This window comes from Scylla paramamosain, chromosome 7, assembly GCF_035594125.1.
Source record: "Scylla paramamosain isolate STU-SP2022 chromosome 7, ASM3559412v1, whole genome shotgun sequence".
NCBI classification, from domain to species: Eukaryota; Metazoa; Arthropoda; class Malacostraca; order Decapoda; family Portunidae; genus Scylla; species Scylla paramamosain.
The window spans coordinates 33,389,381-33,404,357 of NC_087157.1; the positions used below are offsets into that span (position 1 = coordinate 33,389,381).

At 41.6% G+C, this 14,977-nt stretch overlaps 1 protein-coding gene across 36 annotated transcripts in view; it reads right to left on the minus strand.

Annotated features, from left to right (window-relative positions):
- The window catches only part of LOC135102403 (spectrin beta chain, non-erythrocytic 2-like), a 161,424-nt gene that overhangs the window by 16,268 nt on the left and 130,179 nt on the right, over positions 1-14,977 (minus strand). For 34 of the 36 annotated variants that reach the window (XM_064007609.1, XM_064007635.1, XM_064007633.1 and 31 more), the window contains 26 exons: positions 13,353-13,430; positions 12,932-13,163; positions 12,600-12,773; positions 11,900-12,124; positions 11,326-11,508; positions 10,881-11,053; positions 10,300-10,526; positions 9,937-10,124; positions 9,560-9,762; positions 8,630-9,143; positions 8,235-8,366; positions 7,834-7,968; positions 6,510-6,924; positions 6,065-6,198; positions 5,582-5,838; positions 5,263-5,449; positions 4,932-5,132; positions 4,443-4,673; positions 3,842-4,156; positions 3,562-3,642; positions 3,283-3,444; positions 2,868-3,058; positions 2,256-2,544; positions 1,693-1,875; positions 965-1,087; positions 318-457 (listed from right to left, as the gene is read on the minus strand). In XM_064007609.1, coding sequence (XP_063863679.1) covers positions 318-457; positions 965-1,087; positions 1,693-1,875; positions 2,256-2,544; positions 2,868-3,058; positions 3,283-3,444; positions 3,562-3,642; positions 3,842-4,156; positions 4,443-4,673; positions 4,932-5,132; positions 5,263-5,449; positions 5,582-5,838; positions 6,065-6,198; positions 6,510-6,924; positions 7,834-7,968; positions 8,235-8,366; positions 8,630-9,143; positions 9,560-9,762; positions 9,937-10,124; positions 10,300-10,526; positions 10,881-11,053; positions 11,326-11,508; positions 11,900-12,124; positions 12,600-12,773; positions 12,932-13,163; positions 13,353-13,430 — 5,373 coding nt within the window. The remainder of the gene's footprint in view (positions 1-317; positions 458-964; positions 1,088-1,692; positions 1,876-2,255; positions 2,545-2,867; positions 3,059-3,282; positions 3,445-3,561; positions 3,643-3,841; positions 4,157-4,442; positions 4,674-4,931; positions 5,133-5,262; positions 5,450-5,581; positions 5,839-6,064; positions 6,199-6,509; positions 6,925-7,833; positions 7,969-8,234; positions 8,367-8,629; positions 9,144-9,559; positions 9,763-9,936; positions 10,125-10,299; positions 10,527-10,880; positions 11,054-11,325; positions 11,509-11,899; positions 12,125-12,599; positions 12,774-12,931; positions 13,164-13,352; positions 13,431-14,977) is intronic. The other 2 variants (XM_064007647.1, XM_064007613.1) reach the window with 1 other exon arrangement.

Here is a 14,977-nt window from a genome sequence, read left to right on the forward strand (position 1 = left end):
AGTAACATTCTGTGGAGGGACTGCTATTTTGGGGTTTGCCCAGCATTCTTTTCTTCATTACATGATGACCCTCAATCCAGTTACAACATATCACAATGCAAATACTAATAAATATTTTCCTAAAGGTAAAAACATTTCCATTCAATGGTAAATCACAGTCTCATCTAATAAATCTCATCAAGAAAATCTCTTGCAGCTATAGTAGCTAAGTTCAGCCCTCTTCTCTTATAAAACACATCTGAAAACATTTAGTGAGGGAAATACACACACGTCCCAGTCAAGCATCAATCTGCTCAAAGCCGCTCCGAGCCACCTACCTGGACTGTGAGTCAAGTTCCCGTGAGGAAGGCGGGACCTTGGAGTAGTCTCCGTTCATGTTGAGACGCACCCGCTCCATGTCCTCCTTTGTGAACTTGATCTCCTGAGTGCGACGGCGTTCGTCCTCACGGCGTCGCTCCTGCTCATAGAAAGTTTCGGTAGTTTCTTTTGATGGTAAGGACTGTGGTCAGTATGTCTGTGTCTTATGAATGCATGTACACAGTGGAGCTCTTTAGGTTGCCCTGAAAGCTTTTTCTTGAACAGATGTACATCACAGATGTGTTAGATAACCATACTGGCAAAAGTGGAACATCCATGTCTGTAATTTAACACAGGTCTGCTTCTGTATCATTCTATTAATCTATCTATATACCAGTCCAGCTATCCCACACAGGGTGGCCCAGACTCGTATACACATCATTCATATTCTTAGGTCTGTCTGTATTATTACTACAAATAAAGATGTGATAAATATACAGTAATGTCTCCCGTCTCACAATTTATCAGTATTACAGGACAGAAAATAATGAGATGCAGTGATGAATCAAAACAATGTCATTCATTTCACACACGAGTGAGATGCCTAAGGGAGAAAGAACTGGATGGCATAAGAAAGTAACTGTTCTTCGCTCTGGTTGATACTTACATCAGTGATGCGCTGAACCTCCTTTCGTTTCATGTTCTCCATACGCTCCTGCTCCTTCCTGGCAACCTCTGCTCTCTTGGCCGTCTCTTCCCGCTTCTTCTGTGCCTGGAAGTCTCCTTCAATCTGTTGGTTAAAAGAACATGTTGTTGCATCTCTACAAGTCACTCCCTGCCCTGGTGAAAGATCAGCCATAACCCATTCTTCCCACGTACACCAATGAATGGCTTGGCATCCCTACTTGCTACACATCTTAGTACATGCATATAATAAAAACAATATCCCATATGGCTTAATTTCCATAATCTTTAAGCAGCAAAACTGTTGATGTCTTACATTCCTTAATATCTGAAAATACTGTTAGCTTCTTTCTTTGCTCACTTGCCTCCAGGTACTACATACAATTCACTCTTCATTTTGACAGAATACAATATTTTCTTTATCTGACAACATAAAGTACAGATGCACATCTGCACATCTTTAAATTTTGAATGTACGGATCTCTCTCTCTCTCTCTCTCTCTCTCTCTCTCTCTCTCTCTCTCTCTCTCTCTCTCTCTCTCTCTCACCTTAATTATTACCCGTAACCCTTGAATAAGATACAACCACAGATGTAGAAACCATCACCCTAGCTCAATAAAGTCCTCCTCCTTCAAAATGCAAAATCACACAATAAAAGAAAAGGCCTCAGCCTGTTTCATGGACCAGATACAAGTACAGTGAGCTGCCCACCATTGTGATCCTCTTGATGGGATCCAGCTTGTCCTCCTGTGCGTCAATGGCCTTCAGGAAATCGTCATGACGGCGAATCAGTTCCTCCACTTCTGGGATGGACTCACCCATCTGGTCATCCTTCACCACTGCCTCCCGAGACTCAATCCACGTCTCAAACACCTGAATGTCCCGCATGTATTGCTGCAGGGGAAGAAGACCAGTTTGCCATCAACATGTTAAACATATACAACAGTTCTGACAAGTTTAAACTTAATGCAGTCTAAATTAAAGCTTCACACCTATACAGAACAGAAAATTGGCATCAGAGGCTCGAAATTAAATATGCTCAACTTCCGAAGGGCACAGATTGTAACTATGTAAAGTGATTGATCACTTTACATATTTCCATTAATTTTGAGGTCTCAAATCCAGACAGTAAACATTGATTATGTTCTTGAGAAAACCACTGTAATGGCTTCTGTTGAGTTACTCAAATTCTGCTAATGTTTTATTGGTAATGAATTGGCTCCAAACACACAGCAAGCCAGGCACATCAATGCACAGCAGGCCTAATAGCTCACCCTGAGGTCAAGGACACGTGCATAGGTGTCATATCTTGTCTTCCATGTCTCAAGAAGGAACTTCCGGCGAGATTCTAGCACAGCTATCTTCTCTGCTATTTCCTCAGCCATGAAGTGCCCCTGATCTATTAGCGCATTGCCGGCAGCACAGAACTTGTCAAAGGCATCTGACCGTGCATCAATCTCCGTCTTGTACTCCCTGTGCCGAGAGATCACTGCCTCAGCCCCAGGCACATCCTTTGGCAAGTCTGGTGCAGTTATTTTTGCCAATATTTCACTTAGCCAAGCCCTGGAAAGAGAGAACCGTGGCCATTAACTACAAGCCAATGTTATGTACACTTCCTCACAGAACTTCATTAATTTTTGTTTCCAAAGTAAAGGAAGTTGACTGTGGGATGCAAAAGAAATCTTAAAAATACTACATAAATGCCATTCATGGAAAATATAACATATAAATAAAAACTTTAATCTAAGAATGAAAAATATTTGTTAATGTTATTTTAAAAGTCAGATAAGCTACACATATGGCACATCTATGGTACTGTGAAAATAATAAGATTTATAAGAGGGTGAGCATTGTAAGGACTGGAGGAGATCAGTGACTCCACTCACATGAGTTCCCTGTAGTCATCAAAGTAGGACTGCAATTTCTCTGCTTGATACAGTTTGTCTTTCCTCTGTGCAGACTTGTCCAAGAGGTCATTCCATGCCTCTACTGTCTCTTCATGCTTCACCGCAATGTGTTCTCGGGCATCGGGGAAAAGCTCTGCCAGACGCTTTGCTTCCTCCACCACAGACTCCACCTAAGGCAATTCATGACTAATGATTATAGGAAGATTACCAAGGAGAGGGAAGCTTAATTTCTTTCAAGTACTTTACCTCAAAGAGAGAAAGACAAAAAATATGGGTTAAAAGAAGAAAATTTAGCTACACGCTCCCTTCCTCTGCTCACATCCCAACCATTTGATCTATTTCATATGGCTTAGGGAAAAGCAAAAATAATTCTATTAAAAGTGGTCTATGTTACCTGTTCCTTCACAGCTGCCAAGTCCCTCTCAAAGCCTTGGTGCTTCCTTGCCAGACTCTGTATGGTCTCCAGGTCATGGCCATAATCCTCTGATGATATGAAGGCGTCCTTCTCTGATATCCAGCTAATGGTCTCATCAGCATTGCGGTCAAACACATGAACCTGTCAAGGAGTAGACAGTAACACATCAAACCACAAAGTGCTACTAATTCTGTACACATCTATCTACTCTATATATAATCTACCTAGCTATATCCTGCAAAAGGTAACTCAGCTGACCTGCTTAGCCCCAGCAAGGGCCTCTTGACGGGCACTGGCCAATTCTCTCAGGTCCTCCCACAGCTGCTGCAACTCTTCAACCTGAAAAGAATAATGACAGAAAGAGCCATCAATGACAGTCATTAGATTACATAGACAAGGAAGGAAAAAAATTTAGAACAAATGAGTAAATAACTTAATGAATTAGGTCAATCAGAGGCTTGGCCCCAAAATAAATTTTATGAAAACTTCAATTACGAAAAGTAAAGCAGCTGGATAGTTGATAGCTGTCAACGGTCACCTTGTTCTGGATCTTGGCTGGCTCAGGGTGCTTGTCGTCCAGCAGCACCTTGGCCTTCGCCTTGACAGTGGTCAGCTTTTCTTCACTGGCTGCCAGAACGGTCAGGAAGGAATCAAACTTCTGAATGAGTATCTCCACATGCTCCACGTCACGGCCATAGTCCTCGCTGGCGGCCACCGTCATCTGCTCATTCAGCCACTCGGCCACTTCGTCACTCTCCCGCAAGAACACAAACAGCTTCCGGCTTTCCTCCAGTCGCTTGGCTCGTTTCTCCAGCAACATTTGTAGTTCTGCATACTGCTGCTCAACATTTTGCTGTTATGGGTGAATCACAGGAAAGTGTGTAAAGATTTAGGTGCTAGAAACTTCAGGAGTAAACTACAAATATTCAACCATATACTAGATAACATCAAGCTGTCATTTCTAAAATGACAGCTTGAAATTCCTCGAGATGGTTCATGGCAGAACTGTCAAGGTGACTGTCATTTCAGTGTGATATTTTTTACAAAAGCAGCATTCTAAACAAAGGAAGAGTAAACTCTAAATACTGATAAAACATGAAGACCTTTATTCCTGAAGTTGGAAAAATTCTTACACATACCATTTTCTTCGAGATATTTTCACTGTCAAAATGTTTCCTTTCCGTCAACTTGGAGCAGAGTGTTGACAGCTTAGTGACCGTTCCCTTGAAGCCCTCCATGTCACGAGACACATTATCCAACTTCTTGGTCAGCGCCCCAACAGAGAGTTCATCCTTCCCAAAGTCTTGTGATGTCAGCAGTGGCTTCTTCTCCCTCATCCAGGCCTCTGCTTCACTCACCTCACTGTAGAACTGAAATAGCAATACAAAATTAGATTGCATGAATTTCTTTGTTATTTAACCTTAACAAGGATTATGTATAACACTTCATTCAGTAATTGTTTCTTGTGGTATCATGCAGATCATTTCTAGTCTTTCATAGTAAACATCTACACACACACACACACACACACACACACACACACACACACACACACACACACACACACACACACACACTAATTGCCCATCATCAAATTACTTAACAATAATAAATCCAGTATAACTTACCATTTGGGATTCCACAGCATCTAAAAGTCTCAGCCGTCTAAGACTTGCTGTGTCCTTGAGTTGTGACAACTGCACCAGCAATAGCTTGATTTTCGCTTCAATGTCAGCAGAGGCAAAATGACCAGACCGGATCATTTGTTGTGCCCGACTATTAACAGTGTTTATCACAGGTTCGTGGGACTGGATCTCTGCCTCCAGGGCCTGAAAAGACCAACAAGAGATGCTTTACATGTACTCAAGCTCCAAACCACTTATGTGCATTACTTCAGTGCTCAAAGTGGATAATTCTCATCAGCAAAGTGAGTTTTCAAACAGACATGGCAAGACACACCTGATGCTTCTTCTGTAGGTTCTGCACAGCAGTGAGGGAGGCACCCAGGTCCTGGCTGGCAGCAAGGGGCTCCTTCTCGGACACCCACAACATCTCATCCTCTATGTCCCTGAGGAGCTGCTGCAGCAACATGGCATCCTCCAGGTTTTCACGGCGTATGTGGATGGGCTCATGAAGGGAGTTGTATCTGAAGAGAAGCACAGGGATGCAAGTCTTTAATCAAACAAGGAATAGACAGACTTTGCATCATTTGTTTAAGAAGGATGACATTATGAGGATTACATCAGACTGAGAGGAAGAAAGTGGTCAACATATGTACCTCTTTGTGACTCCTTCAACTCTGTCAGTAATGTCCTCCCACATGAAGTGGTTGGCGGTAGCAAAAGACTGAGCCACATCCCTCGCCTGGTCAATCTCACTCTGATGGGCGGTGATGTCAGCCTCCAGCTGCTGGTGCTTCTTGAGGAGGCTCTGGACAGAGGTGAGGTCCCGCCCGTGGTCCTCAGACTGCAGCTGGTTCTCTGTGTCGTCAATCCAGGACTCCAGGTCATCCAGTGTTCGGTTGAAGAGCAATGCCTGGAAGTGTTAGAGTGCATGTTTACTGCTTCTATATGCTAAATAAAATATTACTTCATTCAAGATCTATCATTCCTTTAAACATCATGCAGTGAGAAGCATTAATACGTGGAACCTGTTTTAATTCTCACTAAAGTAACTGACATGAACAGACACTTATCTAAACTAACAATATGGGGCATTGACAGGACATGAGCCAGGTACACAGACAGACACTGAAGCTCACCTGATATGCTTCATGAAGTCTTTCCTTTTTAAGTAGTGATGAATCTTGAAGCTGCTTCCAGAGTGTGTCCAGGCCATCTAGCCGAGCCTGAATCTCTTGCTCAGCATAATGACCATTACTGATGAGACCTTCACCTGGTTGGGATTTCATAATTATCAGAACTACTACCATCACCACCATTACCATCATTCAGTCTTATTTTAACATGTGCCCTCCTTGTCACTATATACTGTTGCCCATAATAATGTTTTATATAATGCCAAATTTAATACACTCTCCTTGGCTCAAATTTATACTGGAAACTAATTTTTTCAATACCACGACAGTCACATAAATTACTAACTGACAGTCTGACCTCATGTTACAAGTCAACAATATGAAGAAGGAAATTTAGCATCACAAGAGCAACAATGTCCTACAACAAAACACTAACTTTTAGCCTTACCTTCCTGTGACACACCCATCACTCGGCCAGAATTAGCCAGGACTTCAGCCTCAAATGCACCATGCTTCTGTATCTTGGACTGCAGGTTAGTGGGATCCCTGTAGCTCTCATCACAGGCCACCTGCAGCTTTTCTGATATCCAGCCTTCCACCTCATACACATTTCTGAGGAACTGCTGGAGTGACTTGGATTCCTGCAGCTTCTTGGCTCTGAGTGTTGCCTTCTCCTTGAGGGTACCCCGCTTCTCCAACACCACCTTGAGGCGCCTGCGTATGCCCTCACTGTCGTAGTGGTCGTTGTTCAGCAGATCCTTGCCAAATGACTCCAGCTGCTCTATCTTGTTCCCCTGTGCCTCAAATGTCTTCTCGAAGCTCTCATGTTTCTTGATCAGCTCTTCCACGGATGCCAAGGAATCCTATCAAGGAAAGATCCATATGAGTGATTTTAGCATGTTTATCACCAGTTTCTTCCAAGTGGTGGTGCTGCAGGGTGATTGCAAGTAAATATGAAGTTATTTTATTGTATAGAAACATGTTTTAGAAACCCAAAAGTGAACAAGTGGGAAAAGTTAATAAATATAGCCATGCAATTCCTTTTTGTAAATGTGGGAAGATATGTGCAAAAAAAATAAAAGTATAGCAAGTCACACACAAACATAAATGCAAACACACACCAGGCACACATTAAAGATTACTTTGTGTGTGTGTGTGTGTGTGTGTGTGTGTGTGTGTGTGTGTGTGTGTGTGTGTGTGTGTGTGTGTGTGTGTGTGTGTGCACGTGCACATGTGTATGTGTAAGAAGAAAAGCTAGTAACATTACTCTGAGGAATATAAATACTAAAGAGAAGACTCACTCATACAGCAACAGTGTACAGCAAACCATTCCACACCATTACTGAGGAGAGGTGGCCCTGAATGACTGACTGCCACACAACAAAGCAAGGGAAGGGAAAGCCATGTGTGCAGAATACTTACATTGTACACAGTCTCTACATTCTGATGCATGTCAATGAAAATATTATGGAATCTTTCATCAAGGAAAGTTGGATACATAATACATCAAACTGGTACATAGCCACTTGCATATTCAATAAACAGCATGAGACACTCAGAAATGAAAACAGCTTGTTGTCAAAATCAATATGTGACTAGATCCATATTCCAGCAAATGACTGGAAAATAGTTTTGGAAAAGGAAAATGTTATATCTTCATGAATATTAAATAGTAAAGTCTAAAAAAGTAGCAAGTGAGCTGTCTGCTGTTAAGTGTAATCAAAGTTATTCAGTCATGAAGTACTGTTTGCATCAATGGCTGACACACTCACCCCAACATCATCGTTGTTGAGGAATGCCTCCTTGCTGGCCAGCCACGACTTGGCCTGCTCTGTCATCTCCAGGAAAACCTGCATCTGATGTGCCTGTTTCAGCACCTTCTGCCTCTCACTCCAGAACACCACCACCTGCAACATTATGGAATACTAGTTTTAGCCATGATGCAATAAGCAATGCCAAGATAACATACATAAGTGAACATTCACTAAAGCAAACTACACTGCACTCTTCAAAAAATGAAATGCTCTTTTTTCTAAGGTTATGAGAAATATTATTGTAAAAAGTAATGAGGACAATAACTCTATACTTCTTATGTAATGAGATCATCTTATGTATGCTAAAAGATATTTAAATTTTGTCACATGACAAAATTCCACAATATTTTAAACTTGACCTTATTTTCAATTTCTGACAATGTCTCCAGGTTCTGCTGAATGGTCTGCTTTGCAAAGTGGTCATTGGCAACAAGTTCTTTGCCAAACTTCTGCAGTCCCTTGAACACATCCTTTCGACCATCAATTTCAACCTGGAAGAATCAGAGTTGTTGCTGGCTTACAAACACATGTATTTGCATACACCACAAGACTAAAGCAGGATGTATTTAATAAAAAAAAATGAGCAAAAAAAACATCTACAATAGATGCCATGTATCATAGTCAGATTATAATATAACTTCTGTACTAAATAGAATGAAAGACAGCACATGAAACTAGCAAGGTGTGGTGTTGGGTCCTGCACAAATCACACAATGAAGCATCTCTTAAAAAATGTAAATGAAAGAAGACTTGCCTTCATTTCCTGGTGACTCTGCAGAAGCATCTCCGCCTCAGCACTATTGTTGGGGAGTGGCGAGGCATTCATGCGACTCACAATGTCCTCACCCCACCTCTCCAACTCCCTCAGGTCAGCCTGGAACTTGTGCATTGTATAGGAGTGAGTGAGCTGGTCCTTCCTGCCATGGGATCGCTCACAGAGTTGGGACCATGCCTCCAGGACCTCTGCCTGCTTCTTGATGATTGGGTCTTTCTTGGCTGGGTATTTCCTGGCCAGGTTGTGGGCATTCTTTTCATGCTCCTTGATCTTCTTCTCAATAGCAGACATGTCCCTGATGATGGTCTCCTGCTTGCGCTGCAAAGTCTCCACCTGCATTAAGTCCTTCCCAGTGTCCTCATTAGCCAGGATGACGGCCTTCTCACTGATGCGATCCTTTGTGTCATCAACGTCTCTATTGAATGCATGCGTCTCAAGAGCACCTTCCAAGTCTGCTCTGTACCGGTCAATGGCTCCCTTCAGTGCCTGCCACCTGGAGTGTGACAGGCATTGGTGAATGACTCAGTATCCCTTACACAGGCCAGGCATAAAGATACAGATATCATGGATGTTGAACAATTTCCCTAAACTATTTTTACGCAGACATTTTCTATTTGCTCACTTTTTTTGTTATTTATATTATTTCCAACTTGCATTTCCTACATTTCTTTCAGCTTCTTTCTATGAATCATATTTATGTTCCTGTGTGTATAGAGATGGACCAAACAAAACACACACACACACACACACACACACACACACACACACACACACACACCATTGACACACTAAGCCTATCTAAATATAATCATTATCAATTAAATTCATTAAACTGCCAAAGTGATCCAAGCATTTTCACACAGCAATGGTAGCAGGTGAAAATCCTGACTTGTAGGATTGAGTTCTTACTTGTGGTTGAGCTCATTCTTGCGCTGCTGCACAGCCTTGTTGTCACCACAGCCTTGCTTGATGATCTTGTCTGCCAGCTTGTTGATGTTGGTGAACCTTGCATCATCAACGCGCATATCTGAGTCCACATCGTCAAGCTTGCGGTGCAGAGCCATGCAGTGCTCGTAATCCTTCCCTAGATCACCCACTTGCACCATCATCTCCTGTTGGATAAAGAAATTGATCAATATGTCAGCTAATTATGTTACTCAGGGTACAAACTCATCAGTCATCACCATAACCTGTGGACAATTTTAAGTGACCAGTAAATATTTCACAATGCTAAGAGTCATCAATCTATACAAGTAAAGCAATACAAGTTTGCTGCTTCACGTCACCTTGTCCCTGATCCAAGCATCAACTTTTTCAATCTGAGTGTTGAACTCCAGGATGTCCTGGGCTTCCTCCAGGCCACGGGAGTGACTCTCAGCATCCAGCACCAGCCGTGTCCAGCGCTCTACCAGGTGGTCCAGCTCGTCCTTTATTTGTGCTGCCGACTTGTGCCGCTTGTTGATCAGCATGGCTCCTGAGACATAGGCAGGAAGGGAACATTAACAGAGCATGTCATTAGTTAACACAATGCCAACAGTTAGTAAAAAAACTGAAGAATAGCATGAATGTTAATTTATCCATTTTCTCTTCTCAACAGCCATTTCATAAAGTCAGAATTAAGCAGGATAGTGCTCTTTGTACACTCTCACCCTTGTCAGTTATTTCCTTGATGCTGCATTCATGTGCCTGGAGCTCAGCCAGGAATGCCTGGTGCTTCTGGAGTTTCCTAACTTTGTCATCAAAGCTTGTAACATCTCCTTTCAGTCTGTCAGCATCCAGGTGGTTTGCCTTCTCATCAATCCACATGTTTGCATCACGAACGTCTCGGATGAACTGAGCGTAGAGAAGTGCATCTTCTAGCTGACGCTTGCGAGCCCTGGGGAACACCACATTGTTAATTCTCATCTTATGATCCTCATTATTGTTTTCAGCTGAAATAAATCTCCAAAAGTTAGAAGCAACATGCACAAGGATATCCTGAAGAGAATGTTCACTAGACTCTGCGAGCTTTGTCTGACACTCTTGCTGCTGGGAGCACCATGTCAACCAACTAGAGACCATTAGGAAAGATTCACTCTTCCTTTACAACTCTGAAGCATAAAAAGTTAGCTTTTAATCTACACACAAGTGAAAAAAAGAACTGCAGCTATGCACAACAAATGATACATGTGCAGAAGGATTCTGCAGCAAATCCACTACATCAGTCAATTTAATAAATAGAGTCCCTCACTTGGAGCTGTCCTTGACTCGCTCCCGCCGCTGCACCACCTCGTCTACGCGTTTCTTGATGTGTGGTGAGTCAAAGTGGTTCTGCTCGATCAGCTTTGAGCCGTGATTCTTCAGTGTGTCAAGCTTCTCATCCTGAGCCAAAACTAGTTTTTCAAAGGCATCATGTTTCTTCACCTGCACACAAAATAAACATACACATTATTTGATCACAATAGAGGTTGAAATGTTTGCATTGGTAAATGTATTTACCATCAGACTAACAAACACTGTCATGATTATACAGATATTCAATGATGTTTTGGTCTGACTATAACGGCATAAACAAAACAATGAACAAAAATTGAGAATTATTTGAATAGAGTGAGCCATAAAAAACTGAGAATTATTTGAATAGAGTGAGCCATAAAGAAGACAACAGAGCAAAGTGTTGAGGTGGTGTACAGTACCTGTGCATCCACTTGCTCAATGGTGTTGCCAAAGTCTGCTGTTGAGAGGTAGGCTTCCTGAGTGCTGCTGATGGTGTCCAGCTGTTTGGCATCTCTCAGGAAGAAGTGGAGGTCAATGAGCTGGTCGAGATAAACCTTCTTGTGTTGCCAGGCAGCATGCAGCTGGCTCCTCTCCTCCAGGACCTGAAGTGGGGGATGGGACAGTCCTTCATGGAAACCAATACTTAAGGCTCTCAAATTAATTACTGCAGAAAAGCTTCCAGAAACATGCACTGCCACTTCAAAATTATTCACCTGTGAAATCTACTCAAAGAACTGCACTGGAACAGAGCACAAATGACTGCTACTCAAGTAACAAACCTATTCGTCAGCATTATTAATTAATTACTTGTACCTTCTTCCAAAACTCACACAAGTACTACACATAACATCAGCATCACCTGCAATCTCATCTGTGCCACTGCCAAAATCCAATTTCTGTACATTATCAAGAATGTAAACACTCTTGTTGCCTTTAAAGGAGACCATAATTTTTCAAAGCCATGACTCACACCTGAGAAGCATCACCCCTCACCTTGTTGACCCGCTCCTCCACCTCGGCACTGGCGTAGTGTTGCTCCTCGATCATGTTGCCGCCGGACTCCACAACTCGGCTGAACTCATCCTCCCGCGCCTCAATTTCTGCCTTGATGCGCTCGTGCTCCGTCTTGAGACCCTGAGCGCTGGCAGCATCCCGAACCTTCTCCTCTGCCTTCATGGTTGCCCGCAAGTCACTGGACCAGCTGATCAGGTCTCGGGACTTTACGGAAATAAAAAGGAGGTAATTAAAAGAGTGATTTAGAAAGTCATTCAAACTGGTTGCAGATTCCACTTTTAATAAAACAGGAGACTGAGATACTGATGTTCTCCAATAATCTGATCTTAAAAAAAAAAATAAATAAAAAATAAATAAATAAAAAAAAATAAAATAAAAAAATAAAATACTACATTATAATCCATAAAAATATTCAAACTGAAATTTCAAGCATGTAAAACATAATTTGGCTTGACATCTGTTAAATATTAATTAACAAAAGTGCTACAACTTCCTGGGAAGACAAATTTAGATTCACTAATTTAATAATAAAGACTTAATTCATACTCAAATCACCACAGCCTTGAATGACTTGTAAATCAGGCATACTGAAGCCAAACAGTATCCCCATCAACACTGAATACTGCAGTGACTATAACACTACTTTATGACCACAGCACAGCAGCTGCACCACACTCACATGAGCAAGGAATTTCTGGAGATCAGCAGCAGCAAGCAACTGCTCTTTCCTCTTGGAGGCCTTCTCCTGGAGAACATTCCAGTTCTCCACCACAAGTGCCTGCTGCTCTGCTATGTGCTCAGCATTGCTCCCTGGGTAGGCAGCTTGCAGGCGTGCTGAGTCATCCACAAGAACCTGGCAGAAATTTTGAAAAGAGCACTTGTGGGTGATCTCTATATCTATATACAAGTCAAATACTGTTATGGTATCTGGAGCCCCAAAGAGTCTGAATTAATCTCAGTTACCGCACACATATTCAAGCTGAATAATCTAAAAAGACAAGAAGGGCAAACCTGTAACTGTGCCTCAAGGGCCACCAAGTCATTCTCAAATCCTTCGTGTTTACGCAAGAGTGACTGAACAGACTGCACATCGCGGCCCAGCTCCTCAGGGATGGACTTGAACTTCTCTTGTATCCTGGCCAGCGCCTCAGCGACATCACGGTTGAACCTGTGGATCTCCCCAGCTGCCTCCAGCTTCTGGTCCCGGGCCTCAATGTGTTCCAGAAGACTATTCCAAGCGGCCCTTTGTGTTTTAGGGTGAAATACAAGATGCTGATTACTATTCATTACACACAAGTTATTAAGTTATAAGCTTTATTAACTACTACTGAGAAGATCTTTTATCACTATCTGAAACTATGCTCTGCTATTTTAAAATGCACATCACAAGCCAGAAAAATAACACAAGTACAGAGGAGACCCAGGACCTTACCGAACTTGCTTATGGTACGCTGTGACCTGGGTGGCTGGATCTTGACTTTTAGTGGGGGAAGAAGATGGGCTTCCCTTACTGTTAGCAGAAGGGCAGACAGAGGTTAATATAACTCATGGAAGGAACCCAAAGTTACCTGGACAGCATGTTAGAATAAGACCTTAACCAGGTGACACTCAGAAAAGGTAATGTACAAAGAATAAACCGACACACCCACAGCCAGAAACACCAAATCCACCTCAAACTGCCCAAACAAAACACTAAAACAAACACAAATAATGAAACTTAGAAATTCAAGACAAAAAAATCTAAATAATCACTGGGATAAAAGATTAAATGTACTGATGAGAAAATAAAACTTCTTATAATCTTGCAATATACAAAAAACGCACTTGTATGCCTTGCTAATCTATAGTGTAGCTTGGCATGGTATTGTACAGAGAAGATTCAAATGTACTATTATGACTCGATGATGTATGGCATGTGTACTGCTAAGCGTCGAATGGTGTGGTGTGGTATGCGATCTTGTAACATGAGGTAGTGGTGTAGTGACATGTTGTATGGTGAGATGTGTGTATGCAGTGTGATGTGTATGGGTGTATGATCTTCTGGTGATGTGTTATGTATTGTGATGTATGATGTGATGTGTATGGCCTTTTGGTGACATGTTATGTATTGTGATGTATGATGTGATGTGTAAGGGTGTATGGTCTTCTAGTGATGTGCTATGTACTGCAATGAGTGATATGTGTGTGTGTGTGTGTGTGTGTGTGTGTGTGATGCATGTAAGTACAAAATGCCAGATGAGTTTTGAACAATACTCATTCTCTGTGCACATGCTATTTTTTTTTATTAATTTACTTATTTTATTTATTTATTTTTCTTATGACACATTCCATTTGATGTCACAAGAAAAAAATTATGAATGAAAACTTTCTTTGGTTTAAAATTCAAAGGTGCATTTCCACGAAAGCACATACATGACAATGTTTATTTTGTTATTAAGGATCTTTTCGTGCATCATCTAACATCTTTATTCTTTTTCTTTTCTTTTTTTCTTTTTTCATGGACAAAGGAACGAAACTCAACGTGCAGTGGTGCAACACTCCCCCTTCCCCCCTTATCCTTCATGCATTGGAGTCACATGAACTATTAGTATAAAATAAGTCAAATGCAATGTGTACCTATCAGGTGCAATTCACTTTGGTGTTTAATATTCACTGCTTCAGTTAGCTTAAAAAAAGATACAATTAAAAATAAGTAAAAAAAACATGCATCTAACAGGCAAAATAATGAACTTAAGTCTTCAGCATGCTATTAAGAACGTGCAAGAGGGACATACAATGAAATGGTAAGATGTAATGCAATTAAACATTCCATTCAAGAAAATAATGAAGATTGGATGCAATACTTACTTGCAATCACCTTCCCCCACTGGAAGCTTACACTGATTTCTTTTGATTCTCTCTGTTTTCTTTACTCCTAAACACTATTCTCTTCTCTTCTCCCAAGCCTCACAAGCTGATGCGTCTCAAACTTTTCTCTCTAATCTGAGTTGTTGCTTCTGTTCCTTGATTACTCTCCCCTTCCTGTTTCTGATCCACCTTTCTACCCTACTTATTTGT